At 45.5% G+C, this 19,474-nt stretch overlaps 1 protein-coding gene across 4 annotated transcripts in view; it reads left to right on the top strand.

Moving 5' to 3' along the window:
• Positions 1-4,978: 4,978 nt before the first annotated feature.
• Positions 4,979-19,474, top strand: part of LOC144934460 (transmembrane protein 245-like) — a 19,242-nt gene continuing 4,746 nt past the window's right edge. The window contains exons 1-14 of one of the 4 annotated variants that reach the window (XM_078860225.1): positions 4,979-5,724; positions 7,604-7,721; positions 8,638-8,742; positions 11,641-11,751; positions 11,996-12,406; positions 12,959-13,128; positions 13,838-13,861; positions 14,759-14,946; positions 15,178-15,268; positions 16,079-16,177; positions 16,916-17,053; positions 17,754-17,876; positions 18,371-18,516; positions 19,217-19,317. In XM_078860225.1, coding sequence (XP_078716351.1) covers positions 5,062-5,724; positions 7,604-7,721; positions 8,638-8,742; positions 11,641-11,751; positions 11,996-12,406; positions 12,959-13,128; positions 13,838-13,861; positions 14,759-14,946; positions 15,178-15,268; positions 16,079-16,177; positions 16,916-17,053; positions 17,754-17,876; positions 18,371-18,516; positions 19,217-19,317 — 2,488 coding nt within the window. In that variant the 5' untranslated portion in view covers positions 4,979-5,061. Of the gene's footprint in view, positions 5,725-7,603; positions 7,722-8,637; positions 8,743-11,640; positions 11,758-11,995; positions 12,407-12,958; positions 13,129-13,837; positions 13,862-14,758; positions 14,947-15,177; positions 15,269-16,078; positions 16,178-16,915; positions 17,054-17,753; positions 17,877-18,370; positions 18,517-19,216; positions 19,318-19,474 lie in introns of all 4 variants that reach the window. The other 3 variants (XM_078860228.1, XM_078860224.1, XM_078860226.1) reach the window with 3 other exon arrangements.

The raw sequence follows: 19,474 nt of genomic DNA, 5'->3' as shown, positions 1-19,474 counted from the left end.
TTTCACCGCACATTGGTATTGATCTTTCTTCACACGTGTAAGTTCATCATCAGCCACGTTCTATCCACTGGTGGATGAAGGGACAACACCCCCCCCTACCACCAACCCACCAAATCTCAGGAGCTTTCAGTACCCACAATCCATCTCCTGCACACGATCTGATTGGTGGTATAAGTTGTAAATTGTTCCAAAAACCCACGACAGAAATCTCAACGCAATAATCGCAACGAAATTAAATTACGACATTTCGGAGGCAACACAAGCTTCCTTCATCAGGTGTTATTTTCATTTATTATTATTCTATCTTTTTTTTACCTACGTGACTTTACCGAAAAAACCTAAGAGTATGAATCCTTGCAGTCACGAAAGCTTTAAATCTGCTGCGACACCTGGTGGGAAAAGCGCAGTATTGCGCCGGGGAGACAAAAATGTGTTGCTGTGGTTTTCCCACCTGATGATGATTGCTTGTGTTGCAATCGAAACGTCGTAATTTAATTTATTTTCTACCTACGTCACTTTACCGAAAAAAACCAAAGAGTATGGATCCCTGCAGTTACGAAAACTTCTAATCTAGATTGTTCCGTGGAGGGGAACGTACATGTAAATGAGACTTCAAATAGGAGTAACTACGTGCTTTGTTAACAAATGGACTTGCCAAAAACAAATCACTTCGTCCACAGGACGGCCTGGTACCGGCTCGTATTTTACACACTGCAGTATAACACATTCCTGCGGAGGGAGCTGGTAGGAACGTTGGGTTGCTCGGTCAATGGCCAGGGTCAACGGCGGCGTGGTGTATTCCGCAAATATGCCTGACTGTGAGGGGCGGGCACAAGCCGGCGTGAGTGGGTTAAACGTTGAGTTTTATAAGGGCACCACGGGGTGACCAGCCCCTCCCCACCCAGCCCCACCCCTGCCACCCAGCCCCACCCCTCCCATTTTTGGATGCACGACGGACGGACGGACACAATAATCCTCTGTGGGTTGGTGTAACCAGGAGGTTCCGACCAGTATTATGCAGTTCCCTGCGCTCTCCGAAATTACTGCCGTTTTAGGGCTCATGTAGCTTAAAAAAGAACCTCCGATATTAAAATAAATCCCAGAGGGTTCTAATCGTCAATGCAGTGATACTTTACTTTTTTCTGTGACTTTTAAAGTGTTTTTTTTTAAGTTTTAAAACTTCCGTTGGGACAGCGAAGACACGGCATAGGAAGGTGTATAGTAACCGTTGATTGCTATTTGTAGGTCTTAAATGATAAGCTGTTTATAGATGTTAAACGGCGGGGACACGGTGAATGGTGTGAATAAATGTGGCCCATTGTTTTAAAGCAATGTTACTGATGAGACTCGTTTTAAAACGCAGCCAGCGGTAAGACAACCCCTCTCAAATTATTGGAATAAAACCCGAAATAGATGTTAAAGATGTTTCACATATTGAGCAACACTTTAGGGGCCGTCCATAAATGACGTCACGCACCTAGGGGGGGGGTCAGACATTTGTGACGAAGGGGGGGTGTGACGTCACATAAAAATTCGCAACTTTAGACAACACGTTCTACTTGATGAAATCGACTTTTAATAAATGTTTTCTCCTACAACATCAGAGTGCAGCGCCACATTAAATACGCACTACAATGACAATAGTTTTAAGCGCTTTGAAGCATGTTTTATTTGGGGGGGAGGGCAAAGCTTTGTGACGTCATATTTGAGGGGGGGTCTGACTTTTTGTGACGCCGTGTGACTAGGAGGGGGGGGGGTCAAAAATCGTCCAAAATCGCGTGACGTCATTTATGGACAGCCCTTTACAGGAGTCCACCAGGTTGGACATCTTCAGAGACACGCCTCGCGCCACGTGCTGCAACTCACTGCCAAACGAAGACGCAATATTTCCCGTGTAGCCTTAAGAGACTTGGAGCAAAAGTGGTGTTAGCGAGCAGCACCGACATGAAGGCCGCCACAGCACACGGAGGGGGTGGGTGGCAGGCACCACGCCCTACCGCCTTTTCTCCCCACGTAGGGCAGATTACACACCGCACCAGGTATTCATTTGAGGCTGAGTCGACTTGGGGGAGGCCCAGGACCGGTTCAGCGAATCTTCACTGGTGTTTGCCGGGAGCGGGAATCGAACTGTGTCGGCCGGAGTTCGTTTCGCAGCGCGCTAACCGCTGTCCCACCGCTCCCTGACTGCTGCACCACCAATGCGGCAAAGCGCGAGCGAGCGGCCACGTGCAGAGGCGGCGACTCCTCTTCACCATGGCAACGCGGAGCCCCGCCCATCACGATTCGAGACCACGCCCCCTGACATTGTAGCCACGCCCCCCCCCCTCTGGCCACGCCCTCTGGTTTGTCAACAGCCCCGATGCATCCCAGACAGCGCCACGAAGAAGGGCCGTGAACCAAAACGTCGATTGTTACATATTATCTCTGTTTTACTGGGGTTGTTGTTGTTGGTTGTTTGACTTGCATCCCACTGGGATTTTTGCACACAGCGTTGGTGTACGGTGATTTTTTTATGCAATGTTTTGCTGTCTATTCTTGGATTTCTGTTTGCACTTAGTCACATAGTCACTTGAAGATGTTTTCTTGTTCATGTTTTTTTTGTTGCGGTTGCACCCGATTCAAGAGCCGAATGGCTCACAAGGCTATACCTAATAAATGAACTTGAACTATATGGCTAGAGCGTGGCTATAGATAGCTAATGGCTATGAAGAAGGGCTATTGCTGAAAACGTTGCATTTTTTATATTAAGGCGACAGCGTTGACGAATGTGTTGAATTTGCTGACCATCTTGTAACAAATTGCTTGTGTGATAACTGCGTTGGCAGTGGTGCAAAAAGCACAAAGAATAAAACAAACCCTCACTCCCATTCGTCAATAACACAGGGTGGGGCAATAAATACCTGACACATTTTATGTAGAAGTAGCAATTTCACAGAAAATTAAAATATTTTTGTACACTCATGCAAAATCACAGCTTCATGAGAATACCTTAGCTTATTATATAACCGAGGTCTTGAAAACATTGCCCTTCAAGTGACCACTATTTTCATGTATGCATTGACGCAAACATCCAAATAAATGTGTTACAAAATTGTATCCTTCGATTATCAACTTCGCTAAGTTTTTGTAGGGAAGCGTGCAAACTCATCCTTCAGCATGGTCCGAAGAGAGATTATCTTTAGGTTCACTGACTTTTATCGATCGGCTTGGACTACGCTGATGAACAACCTCGCCCAGATTTGCAATATCGACACTTCTGGGTCGTCCTGGAGGACGAGTGGCTTGTGTATTGGCGGTTTCACAACATTGTTTGGCATACGGCAGCATTGTGTTCCTGGAAGGACATCTACCAAACATTGTAGATTCTCTTGAGGTCTCTCTGAGCTTGAATGATTGAACCTGACTTCATGTACAGCTCCAGGATCATTGCTCCCTCGATATTTGTCAAATCTGCCATCTTAGTGCCTCTTACAAGGGTCCTTTATCATCCGAAATAAAAAAAAGAATGTGAACATTAACACCAGCCTTAAGGTGATTCAGTTGGGGGTGGGAAAGGTGGGGCTGGGTGGAGAGGGGAGGGTGGGGAGGGGAGGGTGGGGAGGGGGTGGGTGGGGAGGGAGGGAGGGACTGTGTGGGTGGGGAGGGAGGGGCTGGGTGAGGAGGGTGGGGCTGGGTGGGGTGGGGTTGGGTGGGGAGGGGCTGGTTACCCGTGGTGCCCTTATAAAACTCAACGTTTAACCTACTCACTACACTATACACGACACGATACACTACACTTATACAGGTAGGAACAAAAGCTTCCACACTGCCCACCAGGGATTATTTTTCTGTCTGTCGTGCACGAATGCGCTGTCCAACCAAGTTCCTACCTGCCCACTCCGAAGGAACGTCTTTATCATGTGCAAATTCATAGCAGCCAAATACTCTAAACGCGTCATGTTGATTGTAAATGTGGAGGGGAGGAAGCCCCGGAGGACCCGGAGAAAAATCGATGCGACCACGGGGAGAGAAAGAGACGTGCAAACTAAACATATACAGCAGCCATCGTCAGGGTCGCATACATGTACAACGATACAGTTTACTAGTATTCTTGTACAGGGAAATAGAGTTTTCAGGTCCATACGGCGTACAGCCGTTTCAATACGGGCAAAAAAATTAATATGGCCAAATAAAACAAGTGTATTGTTTAACCCTTCACAATTTTCCGTGTTTATTGTTGTACATTTACAACATGAGTGTGTGCATCCACATACAGTATCAAGCAAGCAGCATCAATCAGCATGCAAGATCACAGACAGTAGCATGATAAGTAGCATCATCGACACCAATTATCACAAATGTATACATAAAACAGTTTTTGTTTCTTAATATATTTTTTTGTCTATTTGTTTGTCTTTCTCCCTTGTGATGGAACTTTGTAGGATAAACGTTGAGATTTATAAGGGGCACGGGGTGACCAATACGGTCTGAATTGGTCTGTAATAAGAAATCATTGATAAGGGGTTGACAGGTGTGTAGTGGTGAGTGTACTAGTGGTGAGTGTACTAGTGGTGAGTGCACTAGTGGTGATTGTCTATATTTTTGTATTTCTCCCTAGTAATGGGACTTTGCAGGATGAACGTTGACATTTATAGTCATTTATAGTCTGTACTAAGGTCGGGCACTTAATAATAGTTTGACAGGCACGGGGTCGGGATCGAACCTCGTGCTCACCAGGCGAGGAGGGCGTTGCCATCTTGGCCTCGCCCGTACATCGCCGCACTGGCCTCGCCCATCACCGCACTGGCCCCGCCCATCGCTGCACTGACCCCGCCCGTCATCGCACTGGCCCCGCCCATTGTCACACTGGCCCCGCCCATCGCTGCACTGGCCCCGCCCGTCGTCGCACTGGCCCCGCCCATTGTCACACTGGCCCCGCCCATCGCCGCACTGGCCCCGCCCATCGCCGCACTGGCCCCTCCCCCTTCACGTTGTTATTGATGCTGCTGCGGCTGCCATCGTCGTCGTGTTCGGCGGACGCTCCGGGCGACGCGGCGTTTCACTTCGTTCGCTTCCTCCACTATGGACGGCAAACACCAGCAGCACCAGCAGCAGCATGACCCACGCCTCGGCCACCCACCCCCGGGCGACGCGTCCACGCCGTCTCCGTCTCAGCAGCAGCCCCAGCGCCTGGACCGCGGCGTTCGCCAGGCGTTCCGCAACGCGGGCGCCTTCGTGTTCGTGGGGCTCGCGGGCGCCGCGGCCGCCTCGGTGTGCCTGGTGCTCGAGGCGTTCCTCCGCCCGCTGCTGTGGGCCGCGCTCTGCGGCGCCTTCCTGCACCCGTGCAAGCGCGCTCTGGCCGGCGGGGTGCGCTGCTGGCTGGCGGGACTCCGTGAAGCTCCGGCGGCGGCGGGGGTCGACGGCGGCTGCTGCGGGCCGCGTCGTCCCCTCGTCCTCGCAGCCCTCGCGCTGCCCCCGGCCCTGGTCGCTCGCGCCGCGGGTCACGTCGCCCAGCGCCTACGTCGAGTCGCGCTCACGCTGATGCCGGACCCGGCCTCGTCGTCGTCGTCGTCTTCTCGAGCAGGACGCGGCACGGCGGCGCTGCTCGTGGGGGTCCCCTTGGCGGTGCTCGTGGGGGTCGCCGCGGGCTGCGGGGCCGCCGGGCCGCGCGCCTGGCTGCTCGGGGCCGTCGAGGCGGCGTGTGGCCTCGGGGACGCGGCCGTGGCGAGATTCGCTTCGCCCTGGGTGCGTGACACGCCGAGATTACGCGGAGGTGTAGTGAGATTTACTGTGGTGTAGTGAGATTTACTGGGGTGCAGTGAGATGTAGTGAGATGTGGTGAGGTGTAGTGAGATTTACTGGGGTGTAGTGAGATATATTGAGATGTAGTGAGATATATTGAGATACACTGAGGTGTAGTGAGATTTACTGGGGTGTAGTGAGATTTACTGGGGTGTAGTGAGATGTGAGATATACTGGGTGTAGTGAGATTTACTGGGGTGCAGTGAGATGTAGTGAGATGTGGTGAGGTGTAGTGAGATTTACTGGGGTGTAGTGAGATATATTGAGATGTAGTGAGATATATTGAGATACACTGAGGTGTAGTGAGATTTACTGGGGTGTAGTGAGATTTACTGGGGTGTAGTGAGATGTGAGATATACTGGGTGTAGTGAGATTTACTGGGGTGCAGTGAGATGTAGTGAGATGTGGTGAGGTGTAGTGAGATTTACTGGGGTGTAGTGAGATATATTGAGATGTAGTGAGATATATTGAGATACACTGAGGTGTAGTGAGATTTACTGGGGTGTAGTGAGATGTGGTGAGATTTAGTGAGGGGTAGTGAGATGTACGTGAGATATACTGAGATTTAGTGAGAGGTAGTGAGATATACATGAAATATACTGAGGTGTAGTGAGATATACATGAAATATACTGAGATTTAGTGAGATGTACTGAGGTGTAGTGAGATATACTGATAGGTAGTGAGATATACATGATATAAACTGAGACAATCGTGAGATGCACTGAGATACTCTTGAGATTTTGAGACGATCATACTGATTGGTGGAAGGTAGAACGGCACGGTGAGTGATAGAGGCACACGGTTATTTGGGGATGTCTGGGAGTGAGGTGGAATCAGATTCTTTATTTATCCTGGAAAAAATCCGATGAGCTATGAAGCTCTTTTCCATAGATGTCCAGTAACCACATTTACCAGTTACCTACACGGATTTTTGTTTACATCAAAATTGTTATCTTAACTTTCAACGTTACTCCCCATAATCATCTTCATAATTTCTCATGGAGACGTTGCTGAAACTGTAAATAATAGGTAGACATAACCATAGACGGGCATAGAAAGGAGCTGAGAGATATTGAGACCTAAACAGAGGCAGGTCAAGGACAGACACGGAAATTACTGGACAGACACATCGAAACAGACTTGGAGACAGATTCGAGACACAAAGATAAATAGAAACAGTAGCGTATAGGGGCAGACCTGGAGATATATAAGAGACGGACAATATAGTGCGACAGGTAATTTTGGGTTACCTTGAAAAACTGAGAGCCTGTTACAAATGACCGTGCCGCACACGGTTAAAAACATGTGCATGAGGCCGCATATTCACCATTATTAATGTCTACACGACGTACTGCGAATAATAGCAACATTCAATAAATTATTGAGTAAGTTACAGTGTTTGTCACGAGAATTCATTTCCATGTGTTGTTATGCCAGTGCACTATTACAGTATTAGAGTATATTGGCTTGTTATTAATTGCTTATCATTACTGCATTAGGGTATAATTTTTACTTATTGAAATTAATGCAATGTCAGCAGCATAATGATGGCTTTTCAAAGATGATCAATCAATTAACTCCAAATTCCACAACATTTTTGTCATCACATTTACCAGTTACCTACACGGATTCCTTTACATCATTGTCATCTTACCTTTCAACTTCACCACTTTTCCCCAAAGTAATCTCCCTTAATATTTTTCCCAGCCATATCATAACTCCTGTTTCTGTCACCACGATCAACATTTCCCCAAGGATTAAATGGACGTAAGCTAAATCCATGAAGAAGTGAACTCACCATGCGGGTGTGGGCTGTGCAGGTGTGGACGGTGGTGTGCGGGTACCTGCTGGTGGTGCTGCTGTGGTGGAGTCCTCAGACGCAGCAGGCCCTGGGAACGCTATCTGGCCTGGTGTGGATTGTACTCCTGCTGCATCTTGGTACCGCAAGGAATCTGATTTTTCCTCTTGCTATTGTTTAACACGGAGCTTTTTCGCTTATTGTCCATGATGTTGTGGCCCAAAATTACACTACACAACACTTTTGTTGTGTAATAGATGAGTTTGAATAAGCTGACGATCGTTGAAGGGAAGGTCATGTAAAATTAAGGGAATAGGCTATCATCATGGTGGATGCTCATTTATGCCGCTAGCACTACACACAACCATTCCACTCAGTCCAGGGGCACTCTTGCCCTTAAAACCTGCGTTTCACACATTTTATCCCAATTGTGCCATTGGAGTAAGGTCATGATACAATTCCTAACTTGCTAAGCAACGTATCGCCCCATTTTAGAGAATGGTCCATGGAAACGGATATCACAACTACTTCTGAAATCACTCGTGGCAGGGCTTAGATAATAAATTCACTGCACTTGAAAACTTGGTTTACTCACAGGCTTCCTAGATTCTTAATGAGTATGTATGTATGCTGAACTTATTTCGCACCATATGAAGCCAACCATGCTAATCGGAGGTGTGAAACCTCAGTGGTGCCAAGCTCAGTGCCGATGTTGATGACACAGCATGAGGATGTATTTATCCAGCAGTGTATTGACTGTAAATTACTATTTTCTCAAATATCCATCTAAAATAATTTCAAGCACAAATATGCTTACTACCAAAATATTTTTGATTCAGTGTAATAATTATCTGGACATGCCGTCTGTGTCTCTTTCTATGATACTATCGACATCCTCACCTGTCCCTTCTGTCAGTTGATTATTCCCGATGGGGCCAAACTAATTTCTGCAACGGTTTTTCACATTTCCCTCCTTTTCCTTCCACTTTTGTGTGCATTGCCGATCTTGTCGGGGCTCATTCCCGTGATGCTCATTTTAATCTGGGGTGTTTGCAGTGTCCCTGACTGGTTCTTGGCGCTCCCTGGTTCTGCTGCTGCTCATCGGCCTGGTGGTGGCCGGCTGGGTACAGGACGTGCAAAAGGGTCATCACGATGGCACAGGTGACGACCGATTTAACAGAAAGAAAATTGAGCCCGCCATTGTCAGGAGACATGAACCCCAAGCTTTTGCTAAAGGTCTATAGGCTGTAAAGTTGATCAGATAGGATTTATGGCTGTGGCTACCTCTTCCTGTTCTGCAAGACCCACACCTAGAGAGACTGTCAGCTGTCAAATTAATTATCTACAGCATCGGAGTAGGTATACACAAGATGCTGTGAAGGACAGCCAAATGCGTGCATACATACTTTTTAGTGAAGTGTTTCTTAGTTTAAATCTATTTGGGATATAGACTGTGGGGACACTTCTTGAGAATATTTAATCATCAAACTGACCACAGAGCCCTTGGTGTCCTAAAAAAGGAGCTTACTATTTCACCACGATTGCATAAGACAGTGCACAATATGTAGTGTATGTGGTATATAAGCTGCATGGGTTATACATGAGTACTCAAGTTGATAAAGGCTATGTTCTTTTAACATTGCCCAAAGCCTTAGGCAGGCTGTCATTGGGACCTGACGTTAATGATGAGACTTAAATTAGCACGAAATACCTTCTCAGCATAATTTAACCTCTCTTCCAGTAGAACTGCTGTATAATTCAGTACGTATGTGGCCGCAGACTCTTTTATGTTTTCTCCTCTGTATTGCAGCAATTTGGAATGTGTGGCATGTGATTTATCCGAGTACAAGTAATTTTGTCCTCGTAAACAATTAGTTTTTTTCATCTCTCAAAAATTTGATCCGGTCTTTTTCAATGTTACTGTGACTTGCCAAACAAGATTATTGTTCCCAAATGTGCAAGCGCTGCTCATTTTACGCATGCACGTTTGTTTTCTGGTTCAGTGTTGGGCATTGAATTGGCCAGTGCTGACAACTGGAATGTAGTTATCTCTATCAAGAGTCGGTGAGGGATTTGAAAGTAGTAAGGGATTTATACATGGATATTTTTGCAAGACCGCCTGATTATTTTTATTCTTGTGTGAGTCGTGATGACGTATGGTTAAACAATCCCAGTGACCGACATGGCCTGGGAAGGCGTTTATCCAATAGTGGGTTGACAAACATTTGCTAATTATTATCATGCGTGAGTCATATCACCAACAACCGTTGTTGGTCAGACTTTGACCTAACCCTTACGCCATGACATACGCCTTATTTAGGTACTGCAATGTTGTTAATGTCAACTCAAGGTAAAACATGGAGTCCTTCATTATTGTACGGTATATCATTTATTTTCTCCGGGAATAGCTGCAGTAGTTTTTTTGTTTGACCTCGCGATTTCATTAGGCCATTGGTTTTAGTACAATGCAGCAGTGTATTGATTGCAATGCGGCGAATGCTGGATCACCTGCGATGTCCAAAAAATTAACCCGTAAAACAAAGTTTTTCACTATAAATCCTTTATATGCGTGGCGGCTAGAGTCCTCTCGTCCTCTGGCTTGAGATGGCTGCCACCTATGGGTCAGATGATTGTCTGCCACCATTAAGCAATTGGTAATTAAATATTTTAAAAAAATTCCCTAAACAGTGTAACATTTTTGAAAAAAATTTTCACGAAAATTAATTGTCACGCACAACGAGTCTGTGTGCAAAATGTCAGCTCGATTGGATCACGGGAAGTGGGTTAAAAAACGACCGAAATATTTGCACGGTCGTAAGCAAGCAAGCAGGCAAGCAATTAAACTTAATATAAAGGATTTAAAAAAAGAAAGTAATCAAAGACCCAACACAGGAATTCCCTGTCTTTCGCCTGCACAGAAAACTATGGCCTGCGCTTCATTGTGTTCCAACGACGCGCGGCAGGTGCGGCTATTACCTTCACAAGTGGTTTAAAATGAGAGGGTAGCCCTATCGTGAAAGTGGTGAAGTGCAATCTGTTCATCACACAACCGAGCACTGCCCCACTGTGTGCTTACACAAGCGGTACGAACGCTTGGACGTCAAGCAACGCCTGTTGCCATCGAGTGGATTACAAAACTCGACATACAGTTCTAATGTTTTGGCAGTTGCTGTTAAAATGCCAAACGAAAGAAAGAGATGAAAAAGAATGCAGTGGCAAACACACAGCTCGATGAGGACTTAAGCTTCATCTAAGAACCCGTTGCATTTTGTGGTGAAATATTGCAGCAGGGTCTTGTGACCCTGATGCTGAAGCTTGCCAAAGATAATAGTACAGTCTAGGTATTGCATCACTTCCCTCTGGTTTTGTTTATATATATCCTTATTAATGAATGCAGGTTTTTGCCTGTAGATTTTGCAGTGCTTTCAATACATCTGGGCAAGGAGCCAAATAAAGCTAAACTATTCATGATTACGCATCACTCTTGCCACCACGACAATCTCCTTGGCATTGGCTTATATAAGGAATGATAATTAAAAAGTATCCATAATGATGCATTTTCAATTATACAAATGCAGCTAAAATGGACCAGAACCTCGAATAATGTTCAATAGCTTTAACCTCCATACGTTGATTAACATTGTGTTCACATCAGAACTCTCTGTATGATGAAATAGAGTAAACTGATTCATAACAACAACAATTGTTGTGTTTTCAGATTTTTTGGTTGACAGGAGTGTTTCATAAAATGAGTGCATAGAGTGCTTACGTTTGGTTTGATCTAGCTCATTATAATGAGCAAGTGGTTTCAATTCAAAGCACCTCATTTGTTTGTCTCAAGAGGTTGGTTTTCCTTCATCTCAAGTATTTTTTCAGTAAAATTAATTCACAACCGTTTCTAAAAAAGAAAATCTTCGGATAAAAAATATAGACTGAGTTGTAACCCCCAAAACTGTGACCGAATCATTATTACGTTTCACGGTGCTCCCCGAAAATAAACATTTAATGCTTGTGAAAACTCAAGGCTAATATATTTTTTTGGTTTCAAACTGTGCACAGGAGTATCACTGCTTGACCGAGTGAAGAGGATGGCCACCTCTGCCGTGGCGTTGGTTGGCTTGGGAGGCCACCATAAGGAACCTGCGGAAACAACAGAGCCCACTCCTCAGGGTAATGGTGTGTATATCCTGCCACTGTGCTCATATAGTGCCTACGATCTTCTAATGGTAATATTCATCATTGCCCAACATTTGTTTTTGTTGATGCCTGAATGATATTTAACTTAACATTTCACTTGAAAAAGATCATGATTCAAGCATGCCTCATTGAACCTAAATTTAATGGAAAGGGATTAATATTCAGTATAATGTGTTATCAAGTTGTGATTTCGCATTTTAACTCTTGTTTTGCACAGTTTCTGGTACAACTGATTCTGTGGATGGAGTACACCAACCTGCACCCGCTGCAGACCAACCTCCTGCGTCTTTGAGTCAAACCCTGCCTTCCGCACCTCAAGACCCACCTCCATCAACTGAGACCTCATCTGTCGCTGACCAAGTCCCACCCATACCAACCAACGAGCAGCCTCAATCTTCCAACATCCCACAATCCTCTTCCCAGACTCCACCCACCACAAACCAAGCCTCTCCCCCACCTGACCAAGTTCCACTTGCATCGGGAAAGAAAAAGTACCCGATGAATTGGGCTACCAAGAAGAAGGGTGGCAAGAGCGATGTGTATTTTGTGACCCTCCTGTGGGCCATAGTGGGTGTGCAGGCCTGGCTCAACCTCTGGTTGCTGCAACTTCTTCCCATCCCTGTCTTACGTGGGTACTCTTTTGTATTCTCAATCATAACCAGAAATCTGTAGATTTACTATATTGAATTTATTCACAGCCCTTTGTCAGTCCGCTGCTGGATGAATGCCTCCCCATGCTGTGTCGGTCATGGAGATTGACCGTACTTCGCCACACTGGTCAGTACAGGTTGGTGAAGTGGGTGCCTGGACCGATTTGAATATCACTCGCTACTAATGTCAGCCATGGTGAAAAAGCTAGACTGGATACCATAATAGTGTTAAAAAGTGTATGCATAGGATTTCCTGCATATGCTATCGTACATTATGTCGTGGACAGCAGAGGGCAGTGCAGTTGTACTGTACATCTTGTGCTCACACATCTTACATCCCACCTTCAACCAGGCCTGACCAGCTTGGACAAGTATGGTCGAATAACAGCCATGACCCGCATAGCATGGGGAGGCCCTCATCCATCCGTCAACATAATTATAGTTCTAGAAGACTCAACACACGCATGATGCAGATTAACCTGGATATTCGTGAGCTCTTTAGGGTGCCCTTTGTGTTGTGTGTTTCACAGTGTGGGTGCTCAAGAAGGTGGTGGTGTCGTTTGGAGTTTGGGACTTCGTGGTGTCGCATGTGTCGCGGTGGTGGCAGTTCCTGTCGTGCCACCTGCGGGAGAGGCAGGACGCCCTGCTCCCCAGACCCGTGCGGGCCCTGTGTCGCGTAATACTTGACATCGACCGCAAGGTAACAACCTCCAGCGCTGCGCAAGCACAGCCCTTCCACACACGGTGCTCGAGAGAGATGCACGAGAGCGGTGTTTCACAACTTCACTGATCACCTATTTTTCCCTATTGGCTTTTTATTGTCGTTATGCTTGTTACTGAGTATTTACGATCTCAATGATGAAGCTACTCCACTGATTATTTTTGGCTTTGCTATAACATTGGTATACCGACCTCCTGGTGAAATTCAATATCCTGTGTCCATGTTAATCTTTGTTAACCTCGGTTCCTCTTTCCTTCCACTTTATTAAACATCAACAGTTTTTACAGGTTTTCCTGATCACAAAAAAGTTTAGTTCCTGTCCTTCTATGAAGGTGTACAGTCTAGTTTTTTCACCGGTCTCTTGTCAACTTTCCTTGGTTCTTCTTGCTGTTCAATAGTCTTCTCCATCAATATTTATTTTAAATTAAGCCACTGCACACGACATGCTCCCAATGATTCGGTAATGATGAAAAGCTGTCACATGGGAGATCGCGAAGGCTCAAGTTGAGAAGCACTGATCTCTAGGGTGCATGTTTAGAAGTGTACATTTTGTTTATGTTGAAATACAGTGGATATCCTTGAATGATGAACGATAGCAATTCCATAAGAAGTTACCTAGTGCATGCCTCTCGTAACTTTCCATGTGTTTTCCTCCCTCCTTCCTATCACTGACTGCGTTCGGGCATAGCTCTGGCACTACGGAAATGACAAGGTAATTTAATGTGTCTCGCCGCTTGACACCACAGCCATTTTTTCCCCTAATGACCTTCACCTTGTCTTTCTGTGGTCACCTTTCATGATCGCTTGCGCAGAGAGAGCTATTCCATCGTGTTTTTTTGAAAGTGGACTGGGTGACATTGGGCAGAATCGATTGCGGAGAACTTAATTTAGAAAATGTGCCCTCTAATTTTGCAAGGCGATATCAGCAGTTATGATAGCACTTTTTTATTGTGGCAATCGGTTAAATTTTGGGCCAGCTTTTGTTTGTCCACAACTCATTTGTTAATTTTAGATCATAACTACAGAAGTTCTGGAGTTTACAAAATTGTATGAAAATATACATAGGTAGTTTTTGCTCGCACATGTACTTATTAATGATGGATTATAAAGCAGGTATAGGTATATAAACATATACTTAATCAGTAGAGTTTATTGAAAATCTGAGCAAGCAAAACTTGTGAAATTCTAATTTTAATTGCAGAAAATAATAAAATAAACAGTGGCAGAAGATAACCTCCTTAAGTTTTTTTTGTGCTGTGCTGTATGGGTCTCGGATGTGTTTTTTGGATCATACCATGTGTCGAGCATGATGTCTGACATTTCACTCCACGTCTTGGGAGCTTCTCCAGGAACTGAATTGAGCTGAAGAAGCTCCCATTATATGGAGAGAAACATCAAACGTCATGCCGAACAACACCCGGTACGACCCGAACACACATCACATAGCTAAATAACCGGTTTATTGCATTTACAATGCACGTACCTCATGTCATTCCAAATTGGAATGCTGTGGATTATTCGTAAACTACATGAAATGAAGTTGCTCCGAAGGTGGAATTGTGGTCGTGAATGGGGTGCGTCTGTGTGTCTGGCTGGTGACGATCCACAGCTGCAAGAGTGGCTGGAAAGCTCAGTGGACACCCTGATCAGCGTGCTTATTGTGCTGGTGCTCGTGCTGGGCGCGCTGCTGCTGGGAGTCTTTCTCACGGTCAAGGTGCACCAGGAGAGTGTGCACGTCATCACCGTGACGCACAGCTTCGTCAACGAGACGCTCGTCAGCAACCCCGAGTGGGCCAAGTGAGCTTTCGCGACGGCAATCTCTCTTAGGCGCACGCGCGCCCACGCGCCCCGGATGCCCCGCACGCACCGAAAATTCAGAGCTCGCTTGAAATAGACGTGTGACGACAGGAATTTGACGCGTAAGCATGCCAGCTGCTAATACCATGCCTGCACGCCAGGCGGATGCTTTTGTCAGTTGTCATGCATATATGGGCTCACTTGTACTTGTTTTTTGTATGTGTCCTATAGTTGGCTCCCGGAGGCAGTAGGAATGCAGAAGGCTGTTGATTCAGCTGCCAATAATGTCTACCAGTATGGCCGGGAGTGGATTACCAGCAAGGTATTGGCCTTGATTGTGTCTGACGGTGGTAGGCACCTTTTACTTCAGCACTGTCTTTGGATGGGTTTTTTAATATATAAACGTTCCCATTAACCAGCACAAGATATGCTGCAATGGTGTACTGGTGGGCAAATTGGACTTGCAATCCAAAGGTCGTTAGTTCACCTATGCTAGTGCAGCAGTTGAAACAATGGGCAAGTTTCTTAAATCACCCCGGTTCTGTCCACCCACCGTTATAGATGGGTCCACCACAGTTATTCAATTGGCAGGCCGCGTGTAGTGGGGTAAAGTGTAAGTGTTGGAACTCCTACTGGCCACCAGGGAAGGGTAATACAAATACAACCCTAGAGCTCCCTCTAGTAGAGGCCTTTCTGCCAGAAGTGGTGTCCACAGCCTTACATCATAAGGTCGCACTCATTACACACAAAGTGCTTTCCAAAAATGAACCAATACCTTGCTGATCTCGTCAAGGAGCATAAACCATAACGCAACCTCCGGTAATCCTCGCAGCAACTTTTGGCGATCCATTGAACAAAGACGGTTACTGCATTGCGCACTTACAGATGCGCTTCCGTGGCCATCAGGAATGGTCTTCTTTCCGATATTAGGAAGCCACTGGAGCTATGCACTTTTAAATATTACTTGAAAACGAATTTCTTTAGAAATGATTTTTGTGTTCAGTTTGTTGTCCTTCCCCCACACCTCCGATTAGCACGGTTGGCTCTGTACGGTGCGAAAGAAGTCAAACACATACGTACAGTGACGCTATTGGCTGTGATTTCTCCTCCTGTCGTGGTGACGCGTATGCAGTTGCAAAAGATGCTGGGTGGTAAAGTGAGCAACACGACACATATTGAGAACCAGGTGCTCGAGCTCTGGGACCGCCTCTACCACTCCTGGTTTGTCAATGTGAGGGCCCTTTCCAGCCGCACCAACATTGATGCCACCTGAGTTCAGCTTGACCGACAATACCCGGCTTTAAGGACCGTGCGTTTTGTTTTAACCTGGCATATTGTTTCGTATATGCTGGTAATAACGTGGGCAGATCCAGTGTCTCTTGCATGCAACGTGGTTGTTTTTGGAGGACTCATGAAATCTTTATAAAGTGAGAAGAAAATTGAATTGCACTCCCAATGCCTTAAAATGTGACAGTTTTTCTGCGTCTCCACGCTCCACAGTAGCGTCACGAGCCAGGCGCGTCGGGTTAGTACTCTGACTCCTCAGCAGCAGCTACCGTCGCATTGGATGGTACATTTCAGAATTGGCTTGCACATTCCGGTGGTGTCAGTTGCGATTTTTTTTACATTCTGTACCTTGATTTTAATGGGTAGTTTTTTGTTACGAAGTCAAAAACAATATAAATAACGATTAAAGTTGTAATCGGCCTAAATTTAGCCCGGTATGTCAAGGACGCACTATTTAAGAATGCATGTGCTTATTAAGGTAAACGGCTATACAACAATCTAAATTGGACCTGGGTTTAATATTTTGTTATTTACAGATTGCAAAACATGGAGCACGAGTCATAAGTGTGTGCAGACATTGCTCCCTTTGAGGATTAATCACACGGGATCTTATGACGGGGTTCAAGGCGCAGCCAGACACTTTGGCTCATGCTGCTCGTTCTGTATTGCATCTGTGCTGCAGAATGCAACATTGAACGCGATCCAGAGAGGGCGTGCCCCGAAGCAGGTCTCGGTGCGGTCAGGCTGGGTCATCGGCGACATGCAGGACTGGCAGGTGGCTGCCTCCTTTGTACACGAGAACATCGAGACCTTCCTGTCGGTAAGCTGGACGCTACTCGATGAGTCGACGCACATTGCCCACATCCATGCCCGTCCATCAGTCCCACCGGTGGTGTCTGGTGGCAATGTTTGTTATTCCCGTATCCGACACCGGTTCAGTAAAACTATAGGTTTTTCGATTTAAAGCTTTCGTGACTGCAGGGATTCATCTTCTTGGTTCTTTCGGTAAAGTCACGTAGAAGGGAAATAATAAAAATCAAACAATAAAATGCAATTCTGTGAGAATTGTATTTTATTATGTAAATAAAACATAATAAAATACAATTCTGTGAAAATTGTATTTTATTGTTTTATTTTTATTATTTTATTATTTCCCTTCTACGTGACTTTACCGAAAGAACCAAGAAGATATAGGTTTTTCTTACGTCAGAAATGGATTGTTACGGAAGAGACCAGTTAGGGTGCCATATAAGAGTTGTCTAATATCGTATTACTAAATAGCAAATGTTTGTTTTTGCATAAGGACTTTTTGATCATCATCATCATGGCTTTGTCAGTTGAAAACCAGTCTCTTTTTTTACTTTCACTGCATAAGATAAATATTGGGTGTGTTTTTATTCATTTAGATTTTACTATTTTCATGCAGCTGTGAATATATTCCTGTCATTGGCCTCGTGGCTAAGTGCATTTTGGCATTCTAATCACCCTCTGCTGACTACCTTCGTTGTGTTTTCTGTCAGATCCTGGAGTCCTTGTGGGTCGTTATGAGCCACAACGTGAACTTGCTGGTCAACTCTGCCTCCACACTACTCACGCTACTCTTTTACGGAGGCACCGCCATCCTCAACTTCGTGCTTTCTCTGGTAGCTTTGCCAATAAGCATTGAGCTCACTCACATGGTGTCATTGCAACAGTCGCACAAAGAAACATTTTAAGCAGGCCATGCCGTTGATCCTGAATTTGAATTAAATAAGATCAAGCTTCCCAGCACAATGAAATGTCAAATGTGGTTGTTGCGTCCTTTGTAAAGATGAACTTTGTGTTGATCGTCCTTGCGAACTGTTTGTGCTACCTATCCAAGGTCCTATACTTAAACCCGACTTGGTTAAGAGCAGGCCAGATTCATATTTAATTACCTGTGACGTCTATGAATCATTTGCAAAGGCAGGAAAGTACCGTGTTTGATCACAGCTCATCCTACGATGCTCAGTTGTTGCCCTGCAGGAGTGCGGCGATGTCAGGGTCGCGGACTGTGTTCGTGGAACGATATTTGAGTGTGTGCCACCGGTGGTTATGTGCGTACTGTGACCGTTACGCTCTGTGATCGTCCTTGCAAATTGTTTGTGCCACCTGGCAGGTGATATTCCTCACCACACTCTTCTACCTGCTGAGCTCCAGCGACCAGTACTACAAGCCTGTCAAGTGGATCCTCTCCCTCACCCCCCTCTCACAGAGTGGCTCCTCCAGCCAGTTCACGGGCCACATCGTGGAAGATGCCATCGGGTACTGCAAACATTAGGAGAGGATAGGGAAGTGCACTTTGTTTAGCTATGCTCGATCATCATACCAGCGTTCTCAATTGAACTCTCACTGCTGCCTGAACTGCTATTGAGTGAGATCAAACACTCCATCATATGGAACTTGCCTGCATCTTAGGCCTTGTTTTCATGACCACTGGAAACATGCTGGCTTCATTACAGCACGAAGCCAATCTGAAGAGTCCGTGTTTACGTATCAACCCACTCAGGCAAGACAGTTCCCATTTAATCCCAGAATTGGACAACAGAGCTCCCTTCCCACCACGAACTGCTCTCTTAAGAGCTGACCCAACCCCACAACAAACAAAACCCGTACGCTGCGACACCCAGAATTTATGCTGGTTATCTGTTCGTGTCGTTTAAAAAAAAACGCAAACGGACCCTCTTTGGCCAGCAAGCATAGGGATAGATATGACCCTGGACTATTCCTGAGCTGGCCCAGCGCAGTACCCCAGTGGTCATCTAAAATGGGCCTTAAATATCACATCAGGAGAAATGTTCCAAATAGCTATCATTGTGGATTTAATTTATATATGAATAACTGCAGTGAAATGAACAATCGGTTATATGAATAATTGCATTTCTTGATCACTTATTCAAAACATACAAATATGTGGCTGTGCATGCAGAATGCTAATTTTTACCATGCTGTTGCTTTTTGCCAGCGGGGTGTTTGGAGCGTCTGTGAAGATGGCATCTTTTTACGGACTCTACACCTGGCTGACACACACCTTGTTTGGAATTAATGTTGTATACATCCCAGCAGGTAAGACATGGAAGAACTGGTATACTTATACTAACAAATCACTTGATTAGAACTCCATCCCTTACCAGTCCAGTATCTCTGGCAAAATGGCAAGCACTACCCACTTGTAATCAGGTCTGAATTATTTTTTCGGTAAAGTCACGTAGGTAAAAAAGAA

This window comes from Lampetra fluviatilis, chromosome 10 (genome assembly GCF_964198595.1).
Source record: "Lampetra fluviatilis chromosome 10, kcLamFluv1.1, whole genome shotgun sequence".
NCBI lineage: Eukaryota > Metazoa > Chordata > Hyperoartia > Petromyzontiformes > Petromyzontidae > Lampetra > Lampetra fluviatilis.
This window is presented reverse-complemented; position numbering and strand designations above follow the sequence as displayed.